Here is a 22,293-nt window from a genome sequence, read left to right on the forward strand (position 1 = left end):
TGGAGGGACCAGCTTCCTTGGGCGTGAAGTCCATCAACATGAGCTCCCCACCCCAGGAGAGACGCATCCATAGTCAGCACCTTTTGTGGCTGAGGAATTTGGAAGGGGCGTCCCAGAGTCAAATTGGCCCAAATCGTCCACCAGTACAGGGATGTGAGAAAACTCGTGGACAGGTGGATCACGTCCTCTAGATCCCCAGCAGCCTGAAACCACTGGGAAGCTAGGGTACATTGAGCAGATCGCATGTGAAGACGAGCCATGGGAGTCACATGGACTGTGGAGGCCATGTGGCCAAGCAATCTCAACATCTGCCGAGCTGTGATCTGCTGGGACGCTCGTACCCGGGAGACGAGGGTCAGCAGATTGCTGGCACTCGTCTCCGGGAGATAGGTACGAGCCGTCCGAGAATCCAGCAGAGCTCCTATGAATTCGAGTCTCTGTACTGGGAGAAGGTGGGACTTTGGGTAATTTATCACAAACCCTAGTAGCTCCAGGAGTCGAATAGTCATCTGCATGGACTGTATAGCTCCTGCCTCGGAAGTATTCTTCACCAGCCAATCGTCGAGATAAGGGAACACGTGCACTCTGAGCCTGCGAAGCGCTGCTGCTACCACAGCTAGGCACTTCGTGAACACTCTGGGCGCAGAGGTGAGCCCAAAGGGTAGCACACAGTACTGGAAGTGACGTGATCCCAGATGAAATCGAAGATATTGTCTGTGAGCTGGCAGTATCGGAATGTGTGTATAAGCATCCTTTAAGTCCAGAGAGCATAGCCAATCGTTTTCCTGAATCATGGGAAGAAGGGTGCCCAGGGAAAGCATCCTGAACTTTTCCTTGACCAGATATTTGCTCAGGGCCCTTAGGTCTAGGATGGGACGCATCCCCCCTGTTTTCTTTTCCACAAGGAAGTACCTGGAATAGAATCCCAGCCCTTCTTGCCCCGGTGGCACGGGCTCGACCGCATTGGCGCTGAGAAGGGCGGAGAGTTCCTCTGCAAGTACCTGCTTGTGCTAGAAGCTGAAGGACTGAGCTCCCGGTGGGCAATTTGGAGGCTTCGATGCCAAATTGAGGGTGTATCCTTGTCGGACTATTTGGAGAACCCACTGGTCGGAGGTTATGAGAGGCCACCTTTGGTGAAAAACTTTCAACCTCCCTCCGACCGGCAGATCGCCCGGCACGGACACCTTGACATCGGCTATGCTCTTCTGGAGCCAGTCAAAAGCTCGCCCCCTGCTTTTGCTGGGGAGCTGTGGGGCCTTGCTGAGGCGCACGCTGCTGATGAGAGCGAGCGCGCTGGGGCTTAGCCTGGGCCGCAGGCTGTCGGGAGGGAGGATTGTACCTACGCTTACCAGAAGAGTAGGGAACAGTCCTCCTTCCCCCATAAAAACGTCTACCTGAAGAGGTAGATGCTGAAGGCTGCCGGCGGGAGAATTTGTTGAAAGCGTTATCCCGCTGGTGGAGCTGTTCTACCACCTGTTCGACTTTTTCTCCAAAAATGTTGTCCGCTCGGCAAGGGCAGTCCGCAATCCGCTGCTGGATTCTATTCTCCAGGTCGGAGGCACGCAGCCATGAGAGTCTGCGCATCACCACACCTTGAGCAGCGGCCCTGGACGCAACATCAAAGGTATCATATACCCCTCTGGCCAGGAATTTTCTGCACGCCTTCAGCTGCCTGACCACCTCCTGAAACGGCTTGGCTTGCTCAGAAGGGAGCTTGTCCACCAAGCCCGCCAACTGCCGCACATTGTTCCGCATGTGGATGCTCGTGTAGAGCTGGTAGGACTGAATCTTGGCCACGAGCATAGAAGAATGGTAGGCATTCCTCCCAAAGGAGTCTAAGGTTCTAGAGTCCTTACCCGGGGGCGCCGAAGCATGCTCCCTAGAACTCTTAGCCTTCTTTAGGGCCAGATCCACCACACCAGAGTCGTGAGGCAACTGAGTGCGCATCAGCTCTGAGTCCCCATGGATCCGGTACTGGGATTCGATCTTCTTGGGAATGTGGGGATTAGTTAGAGGCTTGGTCCAGTTCGCCAGCAATGTCTTTTTTAGGACATGATGCATGGGTACTGTGGACGCTTCCTTAGGTGGAGAAGGATAGTCCAAGAGCTCAAACATCTCAGCCCTGGGCTCATCCTCCACGACCACCAGGAAGGGGATGGCCGTAGACATCTCCCGGACAAAGGCCGCAAAAGACAGACTCTCGGGAGGAGAAAGCTGTCTTTCAGGGGAGGGAGTGGGATCAGAAGGAAGGCCATCAGACTCCTCGTCAGAGAAATATCTGATGTCCTCCTCCTCCTCCCACGAGGCCTCACCAACGGTATCAGACACAAGTTCATGAACCTGCGTCTGAAGCCGTGCCCGACTCGACTCCGTGGAAACACGACCACGGTGGGAGCGCCGAGAGGTAGACTCCCTCGCCAGCACCGGCGAAGCTACCTCCACCGATGTCGTCGGGGAGTCTTCCTGGGAGGTGGTCGCAGCCGGTACCGCAAGCGGTACCGATGTCGGAGACCTCACCCCGGGCAAAGGGCCAGCCGTCGCCTCGCTCGACGGTACCGGTGGCGCAAGCACCCCCGGTACCGGAGGGGAAGGGCGCAACAGCTCTCCCAGAATCTCTGGAAGAACGGCCCGGAGACTCTCGTGCAGAGCGGCTGTGGAGAAAGACTGGGAAGCCGATGCAGGCATCGAGGTCAAAGTCTGTTCCGGGCGTGGAGACGGTTCCGGGCTGTCCAAGGTGGAGCGCATCGACACCTCCTGAACAGAGGGTGAGCGATCCTCCCGATGCCTACTGGGTGCCGACTCCCTCGGCGACCCAGAGCTCTCGGTACCGAGGCGGGAAGGAGACCGGTGTCGAAGCTTCTTTGATTTCTTCAAACGAAGCATGTCACCGGAGCTTCCCGATACCGACGAGGAGGACGTAGAATCCAGCCATCGGTTCCTCGGGGCCGAGGCCGAAGAAGGTCGGTCTCAGGGGGGCTGTACCGCAGGAGCCCTCAGGGCAGGAGGAGACCCACCCGAAGGCTCACCACCACCAGCAGGGGAATGGACAGCCCTCACCTGCACTCCAGTCGAAGCACCACCGTCCGACGACATCAGCAACAGCGGAGGTCCCGGTACCACTGACGTCGATGCAGCCTTCCGATGTCTCGGTACCAACGATGCAGAGGGTCGAAGCCTCGATGCCGTCGATGCTGAGGTCGAAGACTTCGATGCTGTCGACGTCGATGCACTCGATGCGTCCTGTGCTGATGTCGACGAAGAGCCCGAGAACAACACGTTCCACTGGGCCAATCTCGCTACCTGAGTCCTCTTTTGTAAAAGAGCACAAAGACTGCAGGCCTGCGGGCGATGCCCAGCCCCCAGACACTGAAGACACGAAGTGTGCCTATCAGTGAACGAGATTACCCGGGCGCACTGGGTGCACTTTTTGAAGCCGCTGGGAGACTTCGATGACATGGGCGGAAAAATCACGCCGGCGAAATCAAAATTCGCGATGATGACGAAAGGCAGCAAAATAAGGGAGAAAAAACCCGTACCGAGGCCAAAAAGGCCTATCACGAAAGCGAAAGGAAACTTACGCTGGGGGAAAAACTGGACACACGGGAAGGGACAAAGACCGAAGGCCTCACTTTTTTTTTTAGGGAAATTGCGAAGACGCGCGAAGGTCAACTTGAGGGGCACGAAACGGCGGCAAAACACGACCGTCCCGAGCGCGGACAAAAGAAGACTGACGAACATGAGCCGGTTCAGGCGGGAAGACGGCCGCGCATGTGCGGTGCGCATGGGCGCGCGAGAACTAGCAAAGGCCTTTGCTAGTGAAGTTTCCGATTGGAGGGGCTGCCGTGGACGTCACCGATCAGTGAGAACAAGCAGCCTGCTTGTCCTCGGAGAATATTTTTTGTCTTCTTCACCATCTCTTTCCTAATAATTCCTAGCATCCTGTTTGCTTTTTTGGCTGCCACCACACTGAGCAGAAGATTTCAGCATATTATCTAAGATATCTAGATCTTTTTTTCTTGAGGGCTGACCCCCAAGGTGGACCCTAGCATCAAGGAATCTATGATTTGGATTATTCTTTCCAATGTGCATCACCTTGCATTTGTCCACGTTAAATTTCACTTGATATTTGGATGCCCAGTTTTTGTTTCCTAAGGTCTTCCTGCAATATTTCACAGTCCGCACAAGTTTTAAACAACCTTGAATAGTTCTGTGTCATCTGCAAATTTAGTCACCTCACTTGTTGTTCCGATTTCCAGATAATTTATAAATATGTTAAATACCACCAGTCCCAGTACAGGTCCCCGTGGCTTTCCACTGTTCACCCTCCTCCATTGAGAGACATGACCATTTAACCCTTCCCTCTGTTTTCTGTCCAATAACAAATTCCTAATCCATACCAGAATCTTGCCTCCTATCCCATAATTCTTTATGTTTAAATGTGTTTATTAAAAGACAAAATAGTACAGTTTGTATGGCTATAATCAAAATACATTTTAAGAATATTAACTACAAAACATACAATTAAATAGCCTCCAACAGTTTCGCCAGTTTTCTCGTTACTTTGAATCTCCCTTTTCCCCCCCATCCTCCCCCCTCCCCTCCCTCCCATCCCTCCCGTCTCTAAAGAGCAATTATGGATACGGAGACAAAGAGTCACTATCCAGCTTAGCCCCTTATGGAGCTATCACACACAAAACTTATGTCTGAGTTACACAATCTGCCATTGCTTCCAAATCAGGCCATGTCGGTTAGTTTCCAGAGGTCATTTCCTTTTAAAATTCTTAATCTTTAGGGCTTCGAGGATTTTAGACAAGCACTTCATTAATTTTTACTTTTTCTCTTACATCGTTTCCCTCTGTTACCACGCCATGGAAAACACCTCCATTCAACCTTTAAGAATTCAAAATCCTACTTCTAGCCACCTCTGTTAATGAGTCCCAAAAAGGGGCCCATGTGTGGCAGAAAGACTCTCCTCTGGGTGAGGCCAGATCGCCCACCGCTCTTCGTTCCAAAGAGCACAAAAAAATCATTCTCGCTCGCCATTGGGACAGGGTTGGTGAGTCTGGCGTTATCCATAGTTGCAAGATAACCTTCTTACCCAATAAAACCGTTTTTTTAAGAAACGGGCGCAACCCTATAGGTGGTCTTTGTACCAAGTGAAATTTGTGGAATAGTAGTTGAGGCTTTTTCCGCCATGTAACCCTCCACATCTCCGACACATGACAACACACTTGCGTCCAAAATCTGGCTATTCGGGGACAAGCCCAGAACATGTGGCCCAGCCCCGCTGGAGAGTGACCACACTTCTTACATCTATCTTCCTGACCTACATGCGCCCTCCATGCTCTATGTGGAGAAAAAAACATTCGAGACAGGAATTTATAGGCCGTTTCTTGCAGCGCCACGCTTTCAGAAATTTTGGTTAAGTCCAGAAAGCATGCCTTCAAATGATCGGGTTTAACGTTCACTGGTAGGTCTTTATTCCATTGCATTGCCAATTGTTCATAATCAATCTCACCTAATTGCTCACGTAGTTCCGAATGGTAATATTTTAAAGGGACAGACCGTTGAGCATCCAAAGCTAAAAGAGACATCAGTCGGCTCCATATTTGGGGACTCAAGTGTGCGGGTGGAAGAGATCGTAAATAATGTCTTAGTTGGAAGGAGGCAAAAAAATCTTTTCTAAGTATACCAAATTCTCTGTCTAATTCTTCAGTAGTTTTTAAAATACCCTCTTCTGAGTATAAGTGATGTATATAGCGAATCCCCCGTGTTTCCCATTCTAGGAAAAGTTTAGCCGAGCTCCCCGGGGGGAAGTGGTTGTTGCCTCTTATCGGCAATAGTGGAGTGCACGTGGTAGAAAAACCAAACCTACGGCCCAGCCAACGCCAGGTTTGTCTTAATGGAGACACCACTGATGTGAAATACCGGGGTGTATTTACTGCCCCTGGCGTAGCATGCAGCCATGCACTAAAATGTCGGGGGGAGAACACCATGGTCTCTATACTAGTACACGAAAAGAAACAAGTGCCACGAAACCAATCAGAAAGGTGGCGCATATTACTAGCCACAGAGAATAACTTTAGATTTAAGAGTCCCAATCCCCCCTTAGTTCTAGAAAGATATAATTTAGAAACTGGTAACCTTGGTCTCTTCCCCTGCCACAAATATTTGGTCATTACCCTCGTCAACGTCCGGTCGTCCTTATGTTTAAGAAACAAAGGAAGCACTTGCAATACATAAACCCATTTTGGGACCAAAATCATGTTATAGAGGGCTACCCGCCCCATCAAGGATAGGGGTAAAGTCGTCCATGTTTGCAAAGTCTGTCTAGTTTTCAGTTTAAGGGGTTCTATGTTTTGGCTATAAAGGGTGTTCAGATTGGCTGTCAGCCATATGCCAAGATATTTCAATCTATCCTCTGCCCATGTTAATGGAAATGCCCCCTCCCAGGTCGATCGTATCCGTGTTTGGACTGGCAGAGCCATAGACTTACTCCTATTCAGGGCAAGGCCCGAGTAGAAGCCAAACTCCTCCAGAATTCCAAATAAGTACAGGAGAGAGGATTGGGGCTTTGTTATAGTTACTAATATATCATCTGCAAAAGCTAAAGTTTTGAGCTCTCGCAAGTGTAATTTAATCCCCTGTATATCTGGGTCCCTTTGAATAGTGCATAACAATGGTTCAAGGTATAACAAAAATAAGAGTGGTGAGAGGGGACAACCCTGTCTCGTGCCACATGCTATTGTAAAGGGGTTTGATTTCATACCATTAATCAATAATGACGCTTTTGGATTAGTGTATAGCGTCCCAATAGCATTAAATATCCACCCTCGGATGCCAATATAATCAAGGACAGAAAAAAGGTAATCCCATCTCACCTTGTCAAAAGCCTTTTCGGCATCTAAGCTAACTAGCAGCAAAGGTTCGTTCTTGGTAAGACTCTGTGCAATGGCTAAACAGGCCTTCCTGACATTGTGACAAGGGTGTCTACCCCGCACAAACCCCACTTGACCCTCTCCCACTAATTTTGGTATTAGAGGGGATAATCGTTCTGAGATGATCTTCGCTAAGATCTTTAAATCAACATTTATAAGAGATATAGGTCTATATGAACCTGGATTTTCTGGTGGTTTGCCCTCTTTTGGAATTAGGGTTATCAAGGCTTCATTAGACTCTCGCCTAAATCCCCCACTTTCAATGGACTCCTCAAAAAAATCAAGAAGCGGGCCACCCACTTGTGGAAAAAGCAATTGATAATACTCAGCACCAAATCCATCCGGACCCGGAGCTGACCCACGTTTTAATGATTTCACTACTCTTTGCAGCTCCTTGGCCCTGATAGGCATATTTAATTGTTCTAGCACTTCAGGGTTCAGACGTGGCATTCCAGAGTCTACCAAGTAATCTGTTATGGACGGGCCGAGTGGCGCCTCCGGGGCTTTGTATAGGTTTGCATAATATTGTTCCAATAATCTGACTACTTCCTCTGGGTTGTTTATTTGTCTACCCTCTGCATCTCGAAGTGTTGGTATAAACCTATTTCCCCCCCAGGTCTTATTAAGGCGGGCCAACAATTTCCCAGATTTATTACCATGTTTGTGGAAAGAGAAAGATCTATAAAAAAATTGTTTCTTTGTTCTCTCATGGATCATTGTATTAAGGGCTGCCAGAGAAGCCAGCATAACCTCCCTGGACTCTTTCGAGGGGCGTGCTATGTGTGCCCGTTTCGCTGCTTGATACGCTACTTCCAATTGTTTCACTCCCTTTGCCAATCTCTTTGAACGAGCACACATATACGCGATTATATCCCCACGAAGCACTGCTTTGGAGGTCTCCCAGAACAACCTAGCCTCCCCCGCATGGCCCCCGTTCGTGTCAAGGAAATAAGACCATCTTTGTTTCAAATAATCCTGGAAGTCTGCGTCCTCTGCCAAATATCCGGGAAACCTCCAAACTTGATGACGTAAACTAGTTGCTCCCACTTCCAATTCAATCCAAATCATTGCATGATCTGAGATTTCCATTACTCCTATCTCTGCACTTGGTACTTGAGGAAACAAAACTGAGGATATTAATATATAGTCTATTCTCGACCATGAGCTATGTGCTCTGGATAGATGCGTATAGTCTTTAGATGTAGGGTGGGTTAACCTCCATGGGTCTATAAGATCTAAAGCGGTACTCAAATACCCCAATCCTTTACCCCTCCCAAACATTGATCTTGTTTGCGGGCCAGACCGGTCTTGGAGCCCATCCATGACTTGATTAAAGTCTCCTGCCACTATCCATGGGGTATGACCATATTGGATTCCTAGCCGAACCAGGTGTTGGAAAAAGGAATGGTCATATACATTTGGGCCATAAACATTAAGTAGGAAAACTTCTTGTCCCATTATATTTAGCTGTAAAAGTATATATCTGCCCTCTCTATCTTTACAAATTAACTTTGATGTGCATTGCAGATTTTTATGAATTAGAATTGCTACCCCTCCTTTTTTGCTGCCCGAAGATGCAAAATAACATTCTCCCACCCAACGTTGTCTAAGCTTTTGGTGCTCAACGTCCGTTAATTTAGTTTCCTGAAGGCATGCTATTCCAGCTTTGTGGCGCTGCAACGCTGTCAAAATCTTTGTGCGTTTTATTGGGGAGGAGATACCCGATACATTCCATGAAATCAATCGGGGGATTGGCGTCCTAGCCATCCTTTAAGTAAGCTTGGTAACATAAATTAGACAATTTCCATAGTCTTAGAGCTCCCGGGTGCCCAGCCCCCACCCAGCAGCCTAGTTTGTGTAACAGAGGTGGCCTACAGTCATTTCCTAGTAACTTTCCATTCCTATCCGCCTCAGCATTGCAGCAGGTTTCACTCAAGCTTTGTACTTTTCCAGGTCCTTGCTGTAAAGATAACATTTGCTCCAATCGACAGGACTCCATAATCCAACATAAACAGTATCTAGTTTTGTACTTCTCCCTTCCCCCCTCCCCCCCCCCCCACCATGCAAATCTTATCTCAATTCTGCTCTGCTCTCCCATGTCATCCCTACCCTCCCCCCTTAGACCTACCCTCTTCCCTACTCTATTCCCCATTAGTCGCACCTGGGCCTACGTCACCAGACGCAACCTAAATTAGTCGCGTCCGGTGAGGGGTCAATAGGTGCCAACAAAGCCCCGTTCTCCGTCATTTTTATTAATATCAACAAATTTCTGAACTTCCCTCCACCCTCTCCAAACCCCCACACAACCGGGTTATACATCTCTCATAAAGCTTAGAACACTTGCGAGCCAAATGACTCTAGTTCACTTATCATCGTTCCAGTCTTAGGATTGGCTCTCCAGCATCTGGGTGCCGCCAGTTTTACGTCTTGCGTCCATTTTCCTTAACAACTGGGCCACACGAACCCGCAAACCATGTGATCAACAAAATTCCAAACAGCCAACTTGTCAATCTCGTTAATTGTAATCCAACAGGTGTTTTAATCACCTCCAGCCTTTCATGATGATCTCTCCGTAAAGCTGTTTTAATCAGTCTGCTGGCCCTGCTACTTGCTTATTCAGCCACTCCACGGCTACTTCTGGTTTATTAAAGGCTTTCCAGACACCGTTATCCATGATTTTTAAAGTCGCTGGGTATTGTAACATAAATCTGTGCTTCTTCTCCACCAGACTCGTGCAAACTGCCGAAAACGCCCGCCGCTGCATTGACAAGGCCGCGGAGTAATCCTGGAAAACACGGATGACTGTGCCATCATACTTAGTGGAGTCTCTGCATCCTTTATATGCCCGCAAAACGGCCGCTTTTTGTGAATAGTCGTGAAACTTTGCTATGATCACCCTAGGGCGCTGTTCTCTTGCTGGTCTGGGTCCCACTCGGTGGGCCCGCTCAAGACGTATTTGCCTCCCCTCTCCTGCTTCGGGAAAGCTCGCTTGCAACCAAGTTTCAAGAGTAGTTTTCAAATTGGCTTCTGATAGGGATTCCGCAAAGCCCACAAAGCGGAGGTTGTCTCGTCTAGATCTATTCTCCAAGTCCTCGATTCTCTCTGTATAATCGTGTATCAGGCGGGACAGTCGTTCTAGTTCACCCGAACTTTCCTGGTGCCCCTCCTCCACCTCTGCCACCCGGGCTTCCAGCTCACCCGTGCGCCGCGAGAGTTCCGAGGTCACCGCCGTTATGCCTGCTATTTGTGTCGATAACTGATCAAATTGTGGGGCTAATGCCCGCACAACTGCCTCCGTAAGCTCCGGTATGAGCGTCTCACCATTCTGGCTGGAAGGAGAATGTGCCGGCGAAACCGGCGCCATGTTGGATTCGACAGCTCTTGTTTTGTCTTCCTTTTTCTTTCCACTTTTCGCCGTTTGAGCCATTAGAGATCTCGTGATATACTTGTCCATATATTAAGAAAGATGTTTTGCGCAGCTGGGGAGATTTTCAAGGGCGGGGATCGCCAGTTAAGTTGCTTTTTGAACGAGGCTTTGAGCAGCTAGAGTAGAGCACGTCTTCTGCCGCTCACTGCATCACGTGACCCCCCTCCCATAATTCTTTAATTTTCTCAGGAGTCTCCACTGAGGAACTTTATTAAAAGCTTTCTGAAAATCTACATACACTACCGGCTCACCTTTATCCACATGTTTATTCACACCTTCAAAGAAATGAAGAAAATTGGTGAGTTAAGACTTCTCTTTGCTGAACCCATATAAACCACATTTATCTATGTTTTCTGTAATTTTAGTCTTTATAATAGTTTCCACTATTTTGCCGGCACTGACGGGCTTACCAGTCTGTGATTTCCCAGATCACCCCTAGAACCCTTAAAAAAAAAATCAGCATCACATTGGCCACCCGCTAATCTTCAGATACTACGGACGATTTTAACGACATGTTGCCAGCAATACCTAACTCGCTGAGCCTATAAAGCATCATTGACTGATCTATGGCGTCAAAGGCTGCTGAAATATCAAACTGTAAAAGAACAGCCTGATCACCCCTACTCAAAAAAAGATAGCGTTTTTAGAAAAGGTTCAAAGAAAAGCAACCAAAATGATAAAGGGATGGCACTCCTCCCATATGAGGAAAGGCTAAACAGGTTAGGGCTCTTCAGCTTTGGAAAACAGACAGCTGAAGGGTATATGATTGAGATCTACAAAATCAATAGAACAGGTAAAAGTGAATCGATTTTTCACTCTTTCAAAAAGTACAAAGACCAGGGGACACTAAATGAAGTTAATTGGAAATACTTTTTAAAACAAATAGGAAGAAATTTTTTTTCACTCAAAGAATAGTTAAGCTCTGGAACTCATTGCCGGAGGATGTGGTAACAGCTGTTAGCCTGGGTTTTAAAAAAAGTTTGGACAAGTTTGCAGCTAGGAAAAGTCCATAGTCTGTTATTGAGATGGACACTGAGGAGGCCACTACTTGCCCTGGGATTGGCAGAATGGAATGTTGCTACTATTTGGTTTCTGCCAGGTACTTGTGACCTGGATTGGCTGGGCTAGATGGATCATTAGTCTGACCTAGTATGGCTATTCTTAGGTTCTTATGACTGCCATGGAAGGTCACAGCAGCCTTTTTGAGACTGCGGATTGCTCCTGCCATTACCCATTCCAATCGCTCCTACCCATGACAACTCCAATCTCAAAATGGCAACCACAACCTCCAGTGGCAGTCTCAGAAGGCTGACGCAGTAAGTCATTCTGACTGTGGAGTCCGCGTAGGCAGGAGCAACTGGGTATCGTTCCTGCCCTGACAAGGCCATTAGATCACCAAGGCTTTCAAGGTAGGCCGAGTTTCAGTTTTAGCCAAAAATGAACCAGCATTTCCAGCCAAAACTGAAACATGGCTAAATCCGGATTTTGGGCTGCTTTCAGCACCAAAGTTAAAAATCAAACTTCGGTCTGCCTCTGAGGACAAGGAAGAATGAAATTTAGGGATATGAGAGGTGCACAGAACAGCATTGCAGCCCCAGACCATAAGGGCTCAATGGCAAAAAAGTGACCTCGAATTAATGTGGGAAACTGAGAAAATGCTTCCTGTGCTGAGGACAAACATAGTTATGTATGAGTGTCTTTAGGAAGCATTGCTGCTTCATGCATATTACAGTGCACATAACAGCTTTGAGAACATAGTGATATGTATCGCTGTGTCGGCAAATCCTCAACTATCAATATGCAGGAGTAGCATGTGGACAAATTTCTATTGTTGGCAATATGATCATAGAGATAACAAAATGCACTGGTCAATGAGGAAGGAGGACAGGTTGCTATGTAGATTTAAAGGAAAACATCATCATCATCTCTCTGCTGGCTACCACTTGTTTTTTTTGATACATTGCAGGCTACTGTACTTATCCGACAACTACATGAATAATCCAGAGATAATGCTGTAGAAGATTTTTCAAGACTATACAGGTCATCTTAGATGACATCCCACCTCTCCATGCTCCACTGTCACAATGTGCCCTCCAGGGCCGGTCTTAGGCCAAGGCGACCGAGGCGGCCGCATAGGGCCCTGCACGGCGCGCCTCAGTCAGCCTCCTCCCAGGGCCGGGTAAGCAACAAGCAAGGTAAGAATGGCAGGGCCGCGCCATGCTTACTGCCACTTATCTGCCCACCCTGGCGCCCTCTTCTCCCCCCAACCAAGGATCCTTTTTCTTTTCTTTTAAATTTACCTAACCTCCGTCGCCGGAATCCGACTGCATGAACAGCAGCGTCACTGAAAGCGCTCCTCCCCTCCTGAGTCCCCCCGAGGTCTCTAGCAGAAGCTTCCTGATTCGTTCATTCTCAGTGTCCCGCCCTCGAAGGCGGGACACTGAGAATGAACGAATCAGGAAGCTTCTGCTAGAGACGCCGGGACTCGGGAAGGGAGGAGCGCTTTCAGTGACGCTGCTGTCCATGCGGACTCGGAGGTCAGGTAAATTTAAAAGAAAAGAAAAAGGATCCTTGGTTGGGGGGAGAAGAGGGCGCCAGGGCGGGCAGGTAGTTGGACATGGGAGCGGGAGGGCAAGGGAGAGAGGACCTGGACATGGATGGCAGGGCTCAGGGAGAGAGGGGAATAGCTGGATAGGGATGAATGGAGGGGGCAGGGGACAGATGGGCATGGATGGATATGGATTGCAGGACTCAGGGAGAGAGGGGAATTGCTGGATAGGGATGAATGGAGGGGGCAGGGGACAGAGGAGCCTGGATGGGAGGGCAGGGCTCAAGGAGAGAGGGGAATTGCTGGATAGGGATGAATGGAGGGGGCAGGGGACAGAGGAGCATGGATGGGAGGGCAGGGCTCAGGCAGAGAGGGGAATTGCTGAATAGGGATGAATGGAGGGGGCAGGGGACAGAGGAGCATGGATGGATATGGATTGCAGGGCAGGGCTCAGGGAGAGAGGGGAATTGCTGGATAGAGATGAATGGAGGGGGCAAGGGACGGAGGAGCATGGATGGGAGGGCAGGGCTCAGGGAGAGAGGGAATTGCTGGAAAGGGATGAATGGAGGGGGCAGGGGACAGAGGAGCATGGATGGATATGGATTGCAGGGCAGGGCTCAGGGAGAGAGGGGAATTGCTGGATAGGGATGAATGGAGGGGGCAGGGGACAGAGGAGCATGGATGGATATGGATTGCAGGGCAGGGCTCAGGGAGAGAGGGGAATTGCTGGATAGGGATGAATGGAGGGGGCAGGGGACAGAGGAGCATGGATGGGAGGGCAGGGCTCAGGGAGAGAGGGGAATTGCTGGATAGGGATGAATGGAGGGGGCAGGGGACAGAGCATGGATGGGAGGGCAGGGCTCAAGGAGAGAGGGGAATTGCTGGATAGGGATGAATGGAGGGGGCAGGGGACAGAGGAGCATGGATGGATATGGATTGCAGGGCAGGGCTCAGGCAGAGAGGGGAATTGCTGGATAAGGATGAATGGAGGGGGCAGGGGACAGATGGGCATGGATGGATATGGATTGCAGGGCTCAGGGAGAGAGGGGAATTGCTGGATAGGGATGAATGGAGGGGGCAGGGGACAGAGGAGCATGGATGGATATGGATTGCAGGGCTCAGGGAGAGAGGGGAATTGCTGGATAGGGATGAATGGAGGGGGCAGGGGACAGATGGGCATGGATGGATATGGATTGCAGGGCTCAGGGAGAGAGGGGAATTGCTGAATAGGGATGAATGGAGGGGGCAGGGGACAAAGGAGCATGGATGGAAGGGCAGGGCTCAGGGAGAGAGGGGAATTGCTGGACATGGAGGGGAGGGAGGAGAAATGCTGTATATGCATGTAGGGGAAATTGTTGAATTTAAGGGCTGGATCGGAACACTTTGAATGCAGATGCTGAAACTGAAGAAAGGATAGGGACAGGGCTACAGATGGTAGACAGGACACATAAGGACACAGGAGGATGGTGGACATGGTGGGAGAAAAAATATCAAATGGAAAGAAGACACTGCATAAAACAGAAGACACTGGGACCAAAGCGAATAGAAAAACCAAATGATCAGACAACAAAGGTAGAAAAAAGTATTTTATTCAGAATGTATTAATTGGAATATGTCAGCTTTTGGAAATGTGCATCTGTGATATTTTGCATGCAAGTTTAAATTTTTCTAGTATTGCTGCATGCTGAGTCTGACTTCTTGAGGTAACTTTCCAGTTCAGTATTTTGCCTTCATATCTGTTGTGTCATGTGTGATCAAGGTGCAGTATCCTGCTAGCGTGTAGCATTTGCAGCCCTTTTTGTTTTGTTTTTTTCACGAGGTAGTGTATTGGTGGTTTAGAGCCTGGTGTAATTACAGTTCTGCCTTTCCACACATAAGGTTGTGCTCGTCCTGTCCTTGGAATTAGTGCTGTTATGGTTTGGTAAGGTTATGAGTGCGTTTTGCACAAGTTTGTGTATAGTGTTTTGCAGTGGAGAGATTGTGTGTCCGCACCTATGACCCCCCCCCCCCCCCCCCCGGGGTTATGAGAATTGGAACTACTAATTGTAGTGGACTTGAACTGAATAATTTCTGGGGAGGGGGGGTTTTCATGATAGCATTGTACTTATTATTTCAATCAGTTTTTCTGTACAAGTTTAGCTTCATTTGTCTTTATTTGAAATTTCATAAATAAAAAATTTTCTAAAAATTAATTATCATCATCAATGGGGTGGAGCTGGGGTGGGGGCTAGGATGGGGCCCCACCAAATTGATCTGCACAGGGCCCCGCACTTGCTAAGACCGGCCCTGGTGCCCTCACCTATGGATACACAGAAAAATAAACTTGGCACTGCCACCTGCTAAGAGTACCCAGCCAGAGGCTCTCCCCAGTTTCTAAAGACTTACATAAAACTGTTTTTTTCAAATTATAAATTAAAGACATATCAAATCACATTTTAAATACATAGTTAATTTAGTCATTTTATTTTAATCACTAAACACAGAAGCTTTTTTACCTCAAGATATAGTTATGCTTGAAACTAGACCGTAGGCCCATCTCCACGGCAACATGAGCCAGTGACCAGTTGGGGTGATTCCGGAGGCACTCGGTCAGTTGTTGGAGGGGATCAGCCTTCAAGACCTCTCCTGCGCATTCATAGAATGGGCGCAGCTTCTGAGAGTATTCAAGGAAAGTTTGAACAGCTTCAGGTTCTGAGCTCAACTGGAAGAGCCTGGAAGAGAAAGTTTTTTTGATCACAAAAAACAGATACACCTTTCCTGATCACAATAATATAGCACATGACAGCAGAAAGACTACGAGGCTCATTTTCAAAGTACATAAAAAAAGTTACATAGGTTACTATGAGGATCATTTTCGAAAGAGAAAAACGACTAAAATGTGGCATAAAGCAGCATTTGGACGTTTTTCTCACAAAAACGTCCAAATTGTATTTTCGAAACCTATGTTTTAGATTTTTTCTATGCTATTCATCTGCACTGCATCCAAAGCTCAAGGCGGTGTGTCTGGGGTGTGTTAAGGGTGGGTTTTGGTGTTCCTAAGACCTGGATGTTTTTCAGCCATAATGGAACAAAACAAAACAGTCCAGGACAAAAACTAAGACTTTTTGAAGTAGACTTGTTTTTAGAATGAATAAGGCATGAAAAGGTGCCCTAAATAACCAGATGACCACTGGAGGGAATTAGGGATTATTTCCCAGTGGTCAACGACACCCTCACACCCCCCCAAAAATGTGATTAAAAACATTAACTTCCCAGCCTCAGACGTTATACTCAGGTCCGTTACAGTAGCATGCACGTCCCTAGTGGTGGGTACAGTACACTGTAGACAGGTGGACCCAGGCCTATATACTTGTAGTGGAAAAAGCGAGCCCTCCCAAAATCACCCAAACCTTACTGTACCCAAGGTCTATTGTAGTGATGTACAGTTGGGGGCAGTGGGTTTTGGGGGGCTCAGCAGACAAGGTAAAGAGAGCAACGGTGAGATGTGTACCTGACAGCATTTATTTGAAGTCCACTGCAGTGACCCCTAGGGTGCCCTATTGCTGTCCTGAGATGTCTGGGGAACCAGTCTACTAAAAATGCTGTCCCAATGATTTGAATTTATACATTTTTTACTTGGACGAGTTTTTTTTTTTTTTTCTTCAAAAATGGTTTAAAAAATGTACAAAGCACAAAACCTTGTTCTTAACAATATTTTCAGAAAAAAAAAAAGACAGGCATTTTCCTTTTTTCAAAAATGGCCTTCATTCCTAGTCAGATTTTGGATATTCTATGCAAGACATCCAAATTCGGACTTAAAATATCATATCATAAATGCCCCTCTACAACTTTGTAACTCTATGTGCTTTGAAAATGAGCACCTAGGTAGCCTCTTCAGTCTGCTCAGTTTTTCTGGTCCATGTTTTAAGCTTGACAGATTGTAGGATATTGTCTTTTATCCAAATATTTATTTAGCAGCATTTGATACGCCACCATTTGTAGCCATCACAGCAGTTTACAAAACCCAGGAGAAATAAGCAGATAGAACATAGATTCAAATTTTAAAAACAGAAAGATCGAAACAGAGGGTAGGGAAGGTGACTAGGACAGCAAATATTACCTTAATAAACCTGAGATACAGAAAGGAAAAGGGAGTGACCGGGGGCCCAGCATGAACACAAAACACCAAGAATACCAACAAAATCAAGAGACGGTTTGGGTTAAAAAAAGCAATAGAACGTGAAGAGTCAAGCCTTAGTCTAGAAAAAGATGGAATAGTCAGAAGATTAACATGAGTCCTTTTACTAAGGTGTGCTAACGGATTAGTGTGTGATGAGTACCATGCAGCCCATAGGCTGACAATAAGCTAAAAGGCATTTAGCACACGCTAAATCTGTTAGCGCACCCCATTGTGTAGTATAAGAAAGGAGCAACAAGGAAAAGGATAGTCTAGTTGGCCTAATTAAAATGTTCTGTAGGTGAGAAGTAACTTAAATAAATTCTGTGAGGGGCGCATTGCTGATGGTATACAAAAAGCTTAACATCTGAAGGCGGTCAGGTACACTATTCACTTCTCATTGCAAGATTAAACAAACAAAAGGAAATGTACAGCACAAGTACCCCTTCACCCACCCTCTTCCTGAAAGTTAATTGAAAGGTAATGGTTTATACACTACTGTCTACGCAGCTGTGTGATCAGAGTGGTAATATGCACATTAAGGTGGGTGCAGGCGTTTCCATCTGCCATGTGCTAACTGCTCTGGAAGGGATGAAGTGGGAGATGAAAGGGAATGTGGGAGTCTGAGGCAATGGAGAAAAAAAATGTTTTGTGAGAATGTGACTGGACCATGAATCTTTTCTTTGTATGCAGTGAGATAAGAAGTTTTAACAAGAATGTGTATTAGCAGGAAATGTATTTTTTCAATCATATAAAAAAATAACAGATTACAGAGACAGACAGAACTGGTGTCCTTGTACTGTGAACCACCTAAGAAAAAAAGACTATATAAGACTTGGATGGGAGTCTCAGAACAGAAACAGAAAATCTCTGGTTACCAGAAAGCTGGTGATCAGATATGCTTCTCTGAAGGGCTGACCATTTTTCCTCCGATTGTATTTCCCAACTACCTTGCTTTATTTTGCTACACACAGTTTCTTATTTTGTTTTACTAATTTTTGTAGAACATTACTAACGTGAGAACATCTTCTTGTTGTAGTTTTCTTTTGTGACTTATCAGGTCAATACTCCAAGAAGTACAGCCAAGGTAGTGTGTGGGGAGACTAGAGACTGGTCCCAGCTGTGAAGTCTTGGTTCCGACCCAACTCACACAATTCTATAATTAATGGAAAGCTAAAAAGCAAAGGTGATACATAACATGCTGCATTATAAAGAAAGCATTTTGAATCACTTGGAGATGCTTTACAAAGTAAAGTGGTAAATCTATCAATAACGAACAGCAGTAATCAAGAAATGTTAAAATAAAAGCATTAAGGATAATCTTCAAAGATCTGTCATTTAGACATAGTTGTAGAGATCTAAGTTCCGACAAAACCAAGAATGACTTCTGGACTATCCTAGAAACATGAAGATGAAATGAAAGTGAGGGATCCAAAAGAACACCAAGAGAAAGGAGTGTATCTTTAAATAGAATGGAGACCTGATAATTGGGGGGGGGGGGGGGAGAGGGGGTGAGTGATGGCTAGACAACCAAAGGGCCTCAGATTTTCTAGGATTAAGGATCAATTTATGATCAGAAAGCCAAGAAGCTATCATAGACAAACTATTTAAAAGATGTAGTTGCAAGCTTGAGTTCCAGGTGTCATGGGCAATCAATCAATAACTGGAAGTTGTCTGCATAAAACTAAGGAATAATGCCTTTATCCTGAATAGTAGTAGCTAAGAGCAAGAAAAATGCTAAAAAGTGTAAGAGCCAGAACTGGCCCTTGTGCTACTTCACAAGAGAGGGGTAAAACATCAGATGGCGATGTGTCTACCATGACCTGAAAAGGTACAAAAAGAGAGAGAGTTCTTGAAACAATTATGAGCTGTTGAGAAAAGCTCTTCAATAATCCCTCTTGTTCACTAAGCAGCACTAGCAGTTGCCTTGCGCTAATGCCGACAGAGCCCATTCACTCTTAATGGGCTGTAGACATTGCCGCACAGCTTAATAAACCGGGGAAGGGGTAAGTTTTTGGTTCTCTACCATCCCTGTCTAGATAAGAATACAAGTTGAAGACTTATCTGTTCTTATATTTTTAAAATTAGACTTATACCAATGCATATCCTGCTAATCATTTAAAAAAAAAAAAAAAAGAGGACAAAGACCTCAAATGTTCCAATTGTGCCAACAAGTGAACAGTCTTAGTGCCTATGTTCATCAGACTCCATTTTTCTCATCGGTCTTACAAAATCTCCTTTGATCAGTATTAGAATGTAAGAACATACTGTTTCCAACAGTGGTCAAGCCAGGTCACAAGTACCTGGCAGAAAACCAAATCGAGGCAACATTCCATCCCAGGGCAAGCAGTGGCTTCCCCAGTGTCCATCTCAATAACAGACTATGGACTTTTCCTCTGCGAACTTGTCCAAACCTTTTTTTAAACCCAGATACGCTAACCACTGTTACCACATCCTCTGGTAAAGAGTTCCAGAGCTTAACTATTTGTTGAGTGAAAAAATATTTCCTCTTATTTGTTTCAAAAGTATTTTCATGTAACTTCCTTGAGTATCCCCTAGTCTTTGTACATTTGGAATGGAGTAAAATACAGATTTATTTCTACTCATTCTATCTCCCCTCATCCCTCTCTTTTGTGATGAGAACATTAGCTACACTCTGTGATGTCAAATTTGAAAAAAAAGTAAGAGTTATTTGGCACTTAGTCCACCGAAGAAGCTTGAGTGGAAGTGAAACGGAGAGCCAAGATGGGAACAAAGGTTTGAAACTAAGTGCTTTGGGAACAATACATTTAAAGCTAAGTACTTTCTATGCATCTTATTCAATGTTACAATTGATATGCAAATTTACATCAAGAACCACAGAATGTAGCATATGTGCACATCACAAAAGTTAAAGTAAAAATATTGACGAAGGAAGCTCTTTAAGACCGATGAGAAGAGGGGTGTCACGTGATGCCATTGGGCTGACTGGATGCTCGTCAGCTCTGCTCCTCCTCACCCGCACTTTAATCTGCAAACTGAAGGATGCCCAGGACCCCCCCCCCCCCCCCCGAGAGCTGCGTTTGGGTCAGAATGTTACCTAGTGCACCCGCTCAGACAGATCCGCAGGCAAGCGGAGAACTCATGCCCCACGGGAGAACACAGGTACAGGAGAAAGTGGGATGTTTGACCACGGAGATACAAAGCCTGGAGAGATGGATCTTAAAAACACTTGTTTATTGAAGAAAAAAGACTCGACACAACTGTTGTGTTTCGGCCGTTAGGCCTGCATCAGGAGTCACACTCGACGGAAACTGTCTAGTGAACGCACTGAGCTGTACGCGGCGAGGTGTTCCGTGTAGTCAGTCTCAGCCACGGGTGAACAGCTGATGCATCCGTGGGGAGACGTGTTATGTATTAATCTGCGAGGTGGGTTTTTTCCACTTCTCACCACACTCAGACCCACCTCGCAGATTAATACATAACTTGTCTCCCCACGGATGCATCAGCTGTTCACCCATGGCTGAGACCGACTACACGGAACACCTCACCGCGTACAGCTCAGTGCGTTCACCAGACGGTTTCAGTCGAGTGTGACTCCTGATGCAGGCCTAACGGCCGAAACACAACAGTTATGTCGAGTCTTTTCTTCAATGAACAAGTGTTTTTAAGATCCATCTCTCCAGGCTTTGTATCTCCGTGGTCAAACATCCCACTTTCTCCTGTACCTAGTGCACCCGCATCAGGCTGGACAGGTTCTTATAGCCATTACGCGCTGTTCGCCGGGGTATGCCAGCGAAAACTCCAAGGCCTAGCAGTGTCCGTGTGCCAGCAGGGAGTCCCAAAATGGCGGTGCAGCAAATCATGCTTCAGTGGTCACCCTGCAAGAAGAGGCAATACGGGAGCTTACCAAACAGCTCACTGCAGTGGTAGATGATCACCTCTCTAAACTTCAGGCCTTGGTCGATGAAATAAAAAAAACTTTTGAGCGCCATGCATTTCGACTTCAGATGGCAGAGGAGCGCATTGGCAGGCAAGAGGACTGGTCAGAGGCAGAAGAAGGCCAATTGGCGGCAGCAGAAGCGCAGGCTAAACAGCTTCTACAAATAACAGATGACCTGGAAAATAGGCACCGGCGCAATAACATTAGGATTACTGGCTTACCGGAGGCGGTGCAGGATAAGGAGCTCCATGAATTCCTTGAGAGCTGGCTTCCATCTCACCTGGATGTGGCCTTACCGCATGGGCCGGTGCAAGTGGACAGCATCCACCGGGTTGGGGCTGCCAGGGAGGGAGAACAATGACCTAGACCTGTGCTTGCACGAGTCCTTAACTACGCTGATAAAGAGCGGCTGATGCAGGCATTCAGGGCAAAGCGTTCTGTGGATTACAAAGGGACTGTGATCCTTCTGTTCTTACTCTGCACGTGTGTCTGAACAGCGGAGGCGGATGGGACAGCTTTGCAAAACCCTGTTTACTAGAGGTATTCTCTTTGCCATGCTTTAACCCGCAAAGGTCCGAGTGACCCATAATAACAACACACTTTTTTTCACTGACCCATCGGATCTCAAATCATTTATGGACAAGCTATAAATAGGATTAAACAGCTGATGAGTGCAGGCAGAGGAGTTTTTCATCTGCATCAAATGATCAATCCCACTGCTGGGCGAGATGGATTTCCTGGGCTAGCCGGAGGTCCCCATGGTCACGCTGCACACTGAGGGGAGACCTATGAGAGTCATGGCTCTAGTGACCCGAGAGAGCGGCTAGAGGTGAAACATCTGGGTTCTCTGCTGTGATGCTCTCCCCTGCTTAAAGTATGCCTGAGACAGTTGTTATATCATCATCTACCTGTTCATTTATATGTTGTTAGTCCCATTGAGGCTGTTAGATTTGCTGTGGGGGGATAGGGGAAAGTTTTTTGTGGGTAGGAGGGAGGGAGGGAGAGGATTTGGTGTAGATGGGCCGGAGTTGAATGGAGAGGATGTTGGTTTTTGTGGTTCGAGTGTTTGTGTGGTTGACGAAGGGTACTTTACTTGCCAAGGAGGGGGTGGTACAAGGGGGAGGATGGGTGCTGTTATAAACCTGGGTCTCCATTCTATAGCATCTGTGATGCAGTTGCTTACCCCGATGGGTGCGCATATAGGGAGAAGACGGTATCCGGGGGGGATCTAGCTGGGAGGTTCCCTAGATCTTTTCCAACCTCAGTGTCCCTGATGTCGAGTCTGATCTGTATAAATATGAC

The 22,293-nt window shown here is 47.0% G+C and overlaps 1 protein-coding gene across 4 annotated transcripts in view; it reads right to left on the bottom strand.

The window, feature by feature from the left end:
* The window catches only part of PLA2G6 (phospholipase A2 group VI), a 207,512-nt gene that overhangs the window by 181,413 nt on the left and 3,806 nt on the right, over window positions 1–22,293 (bottom strand). For all 4 annotated transcript variants that reach the window (XM_030208256.1, XM_030208274.1, XM_030208248.1 and 1 more), the window contains exon 3: window positions 15,409–15,624. In XM_030208256.1, the coding sequence (XP_030064116.1) occupies window positions 15,409–15,624 (216 nt within the window). The remainder of the gene's footprint in view (window positions 1–15,408; window positions 15,625–22,293) is intronic.

This window comes from Microcaecilia unicolor, chromosome 1 (assembly GCF_901765095.1).
Source record: "Microcaecilia unicolor chromosome 1, aMicUni1.1, whole genome shotgun sequence".
In the NCBI taxonomy this organism is placed as follows: domain Eukaryota; kingdom Metazoa; phylum Chordata; class Amphibia; order Gymnophiona; family Siphonopidae; genus Microcaecilia; species Microcaecilia unicolor.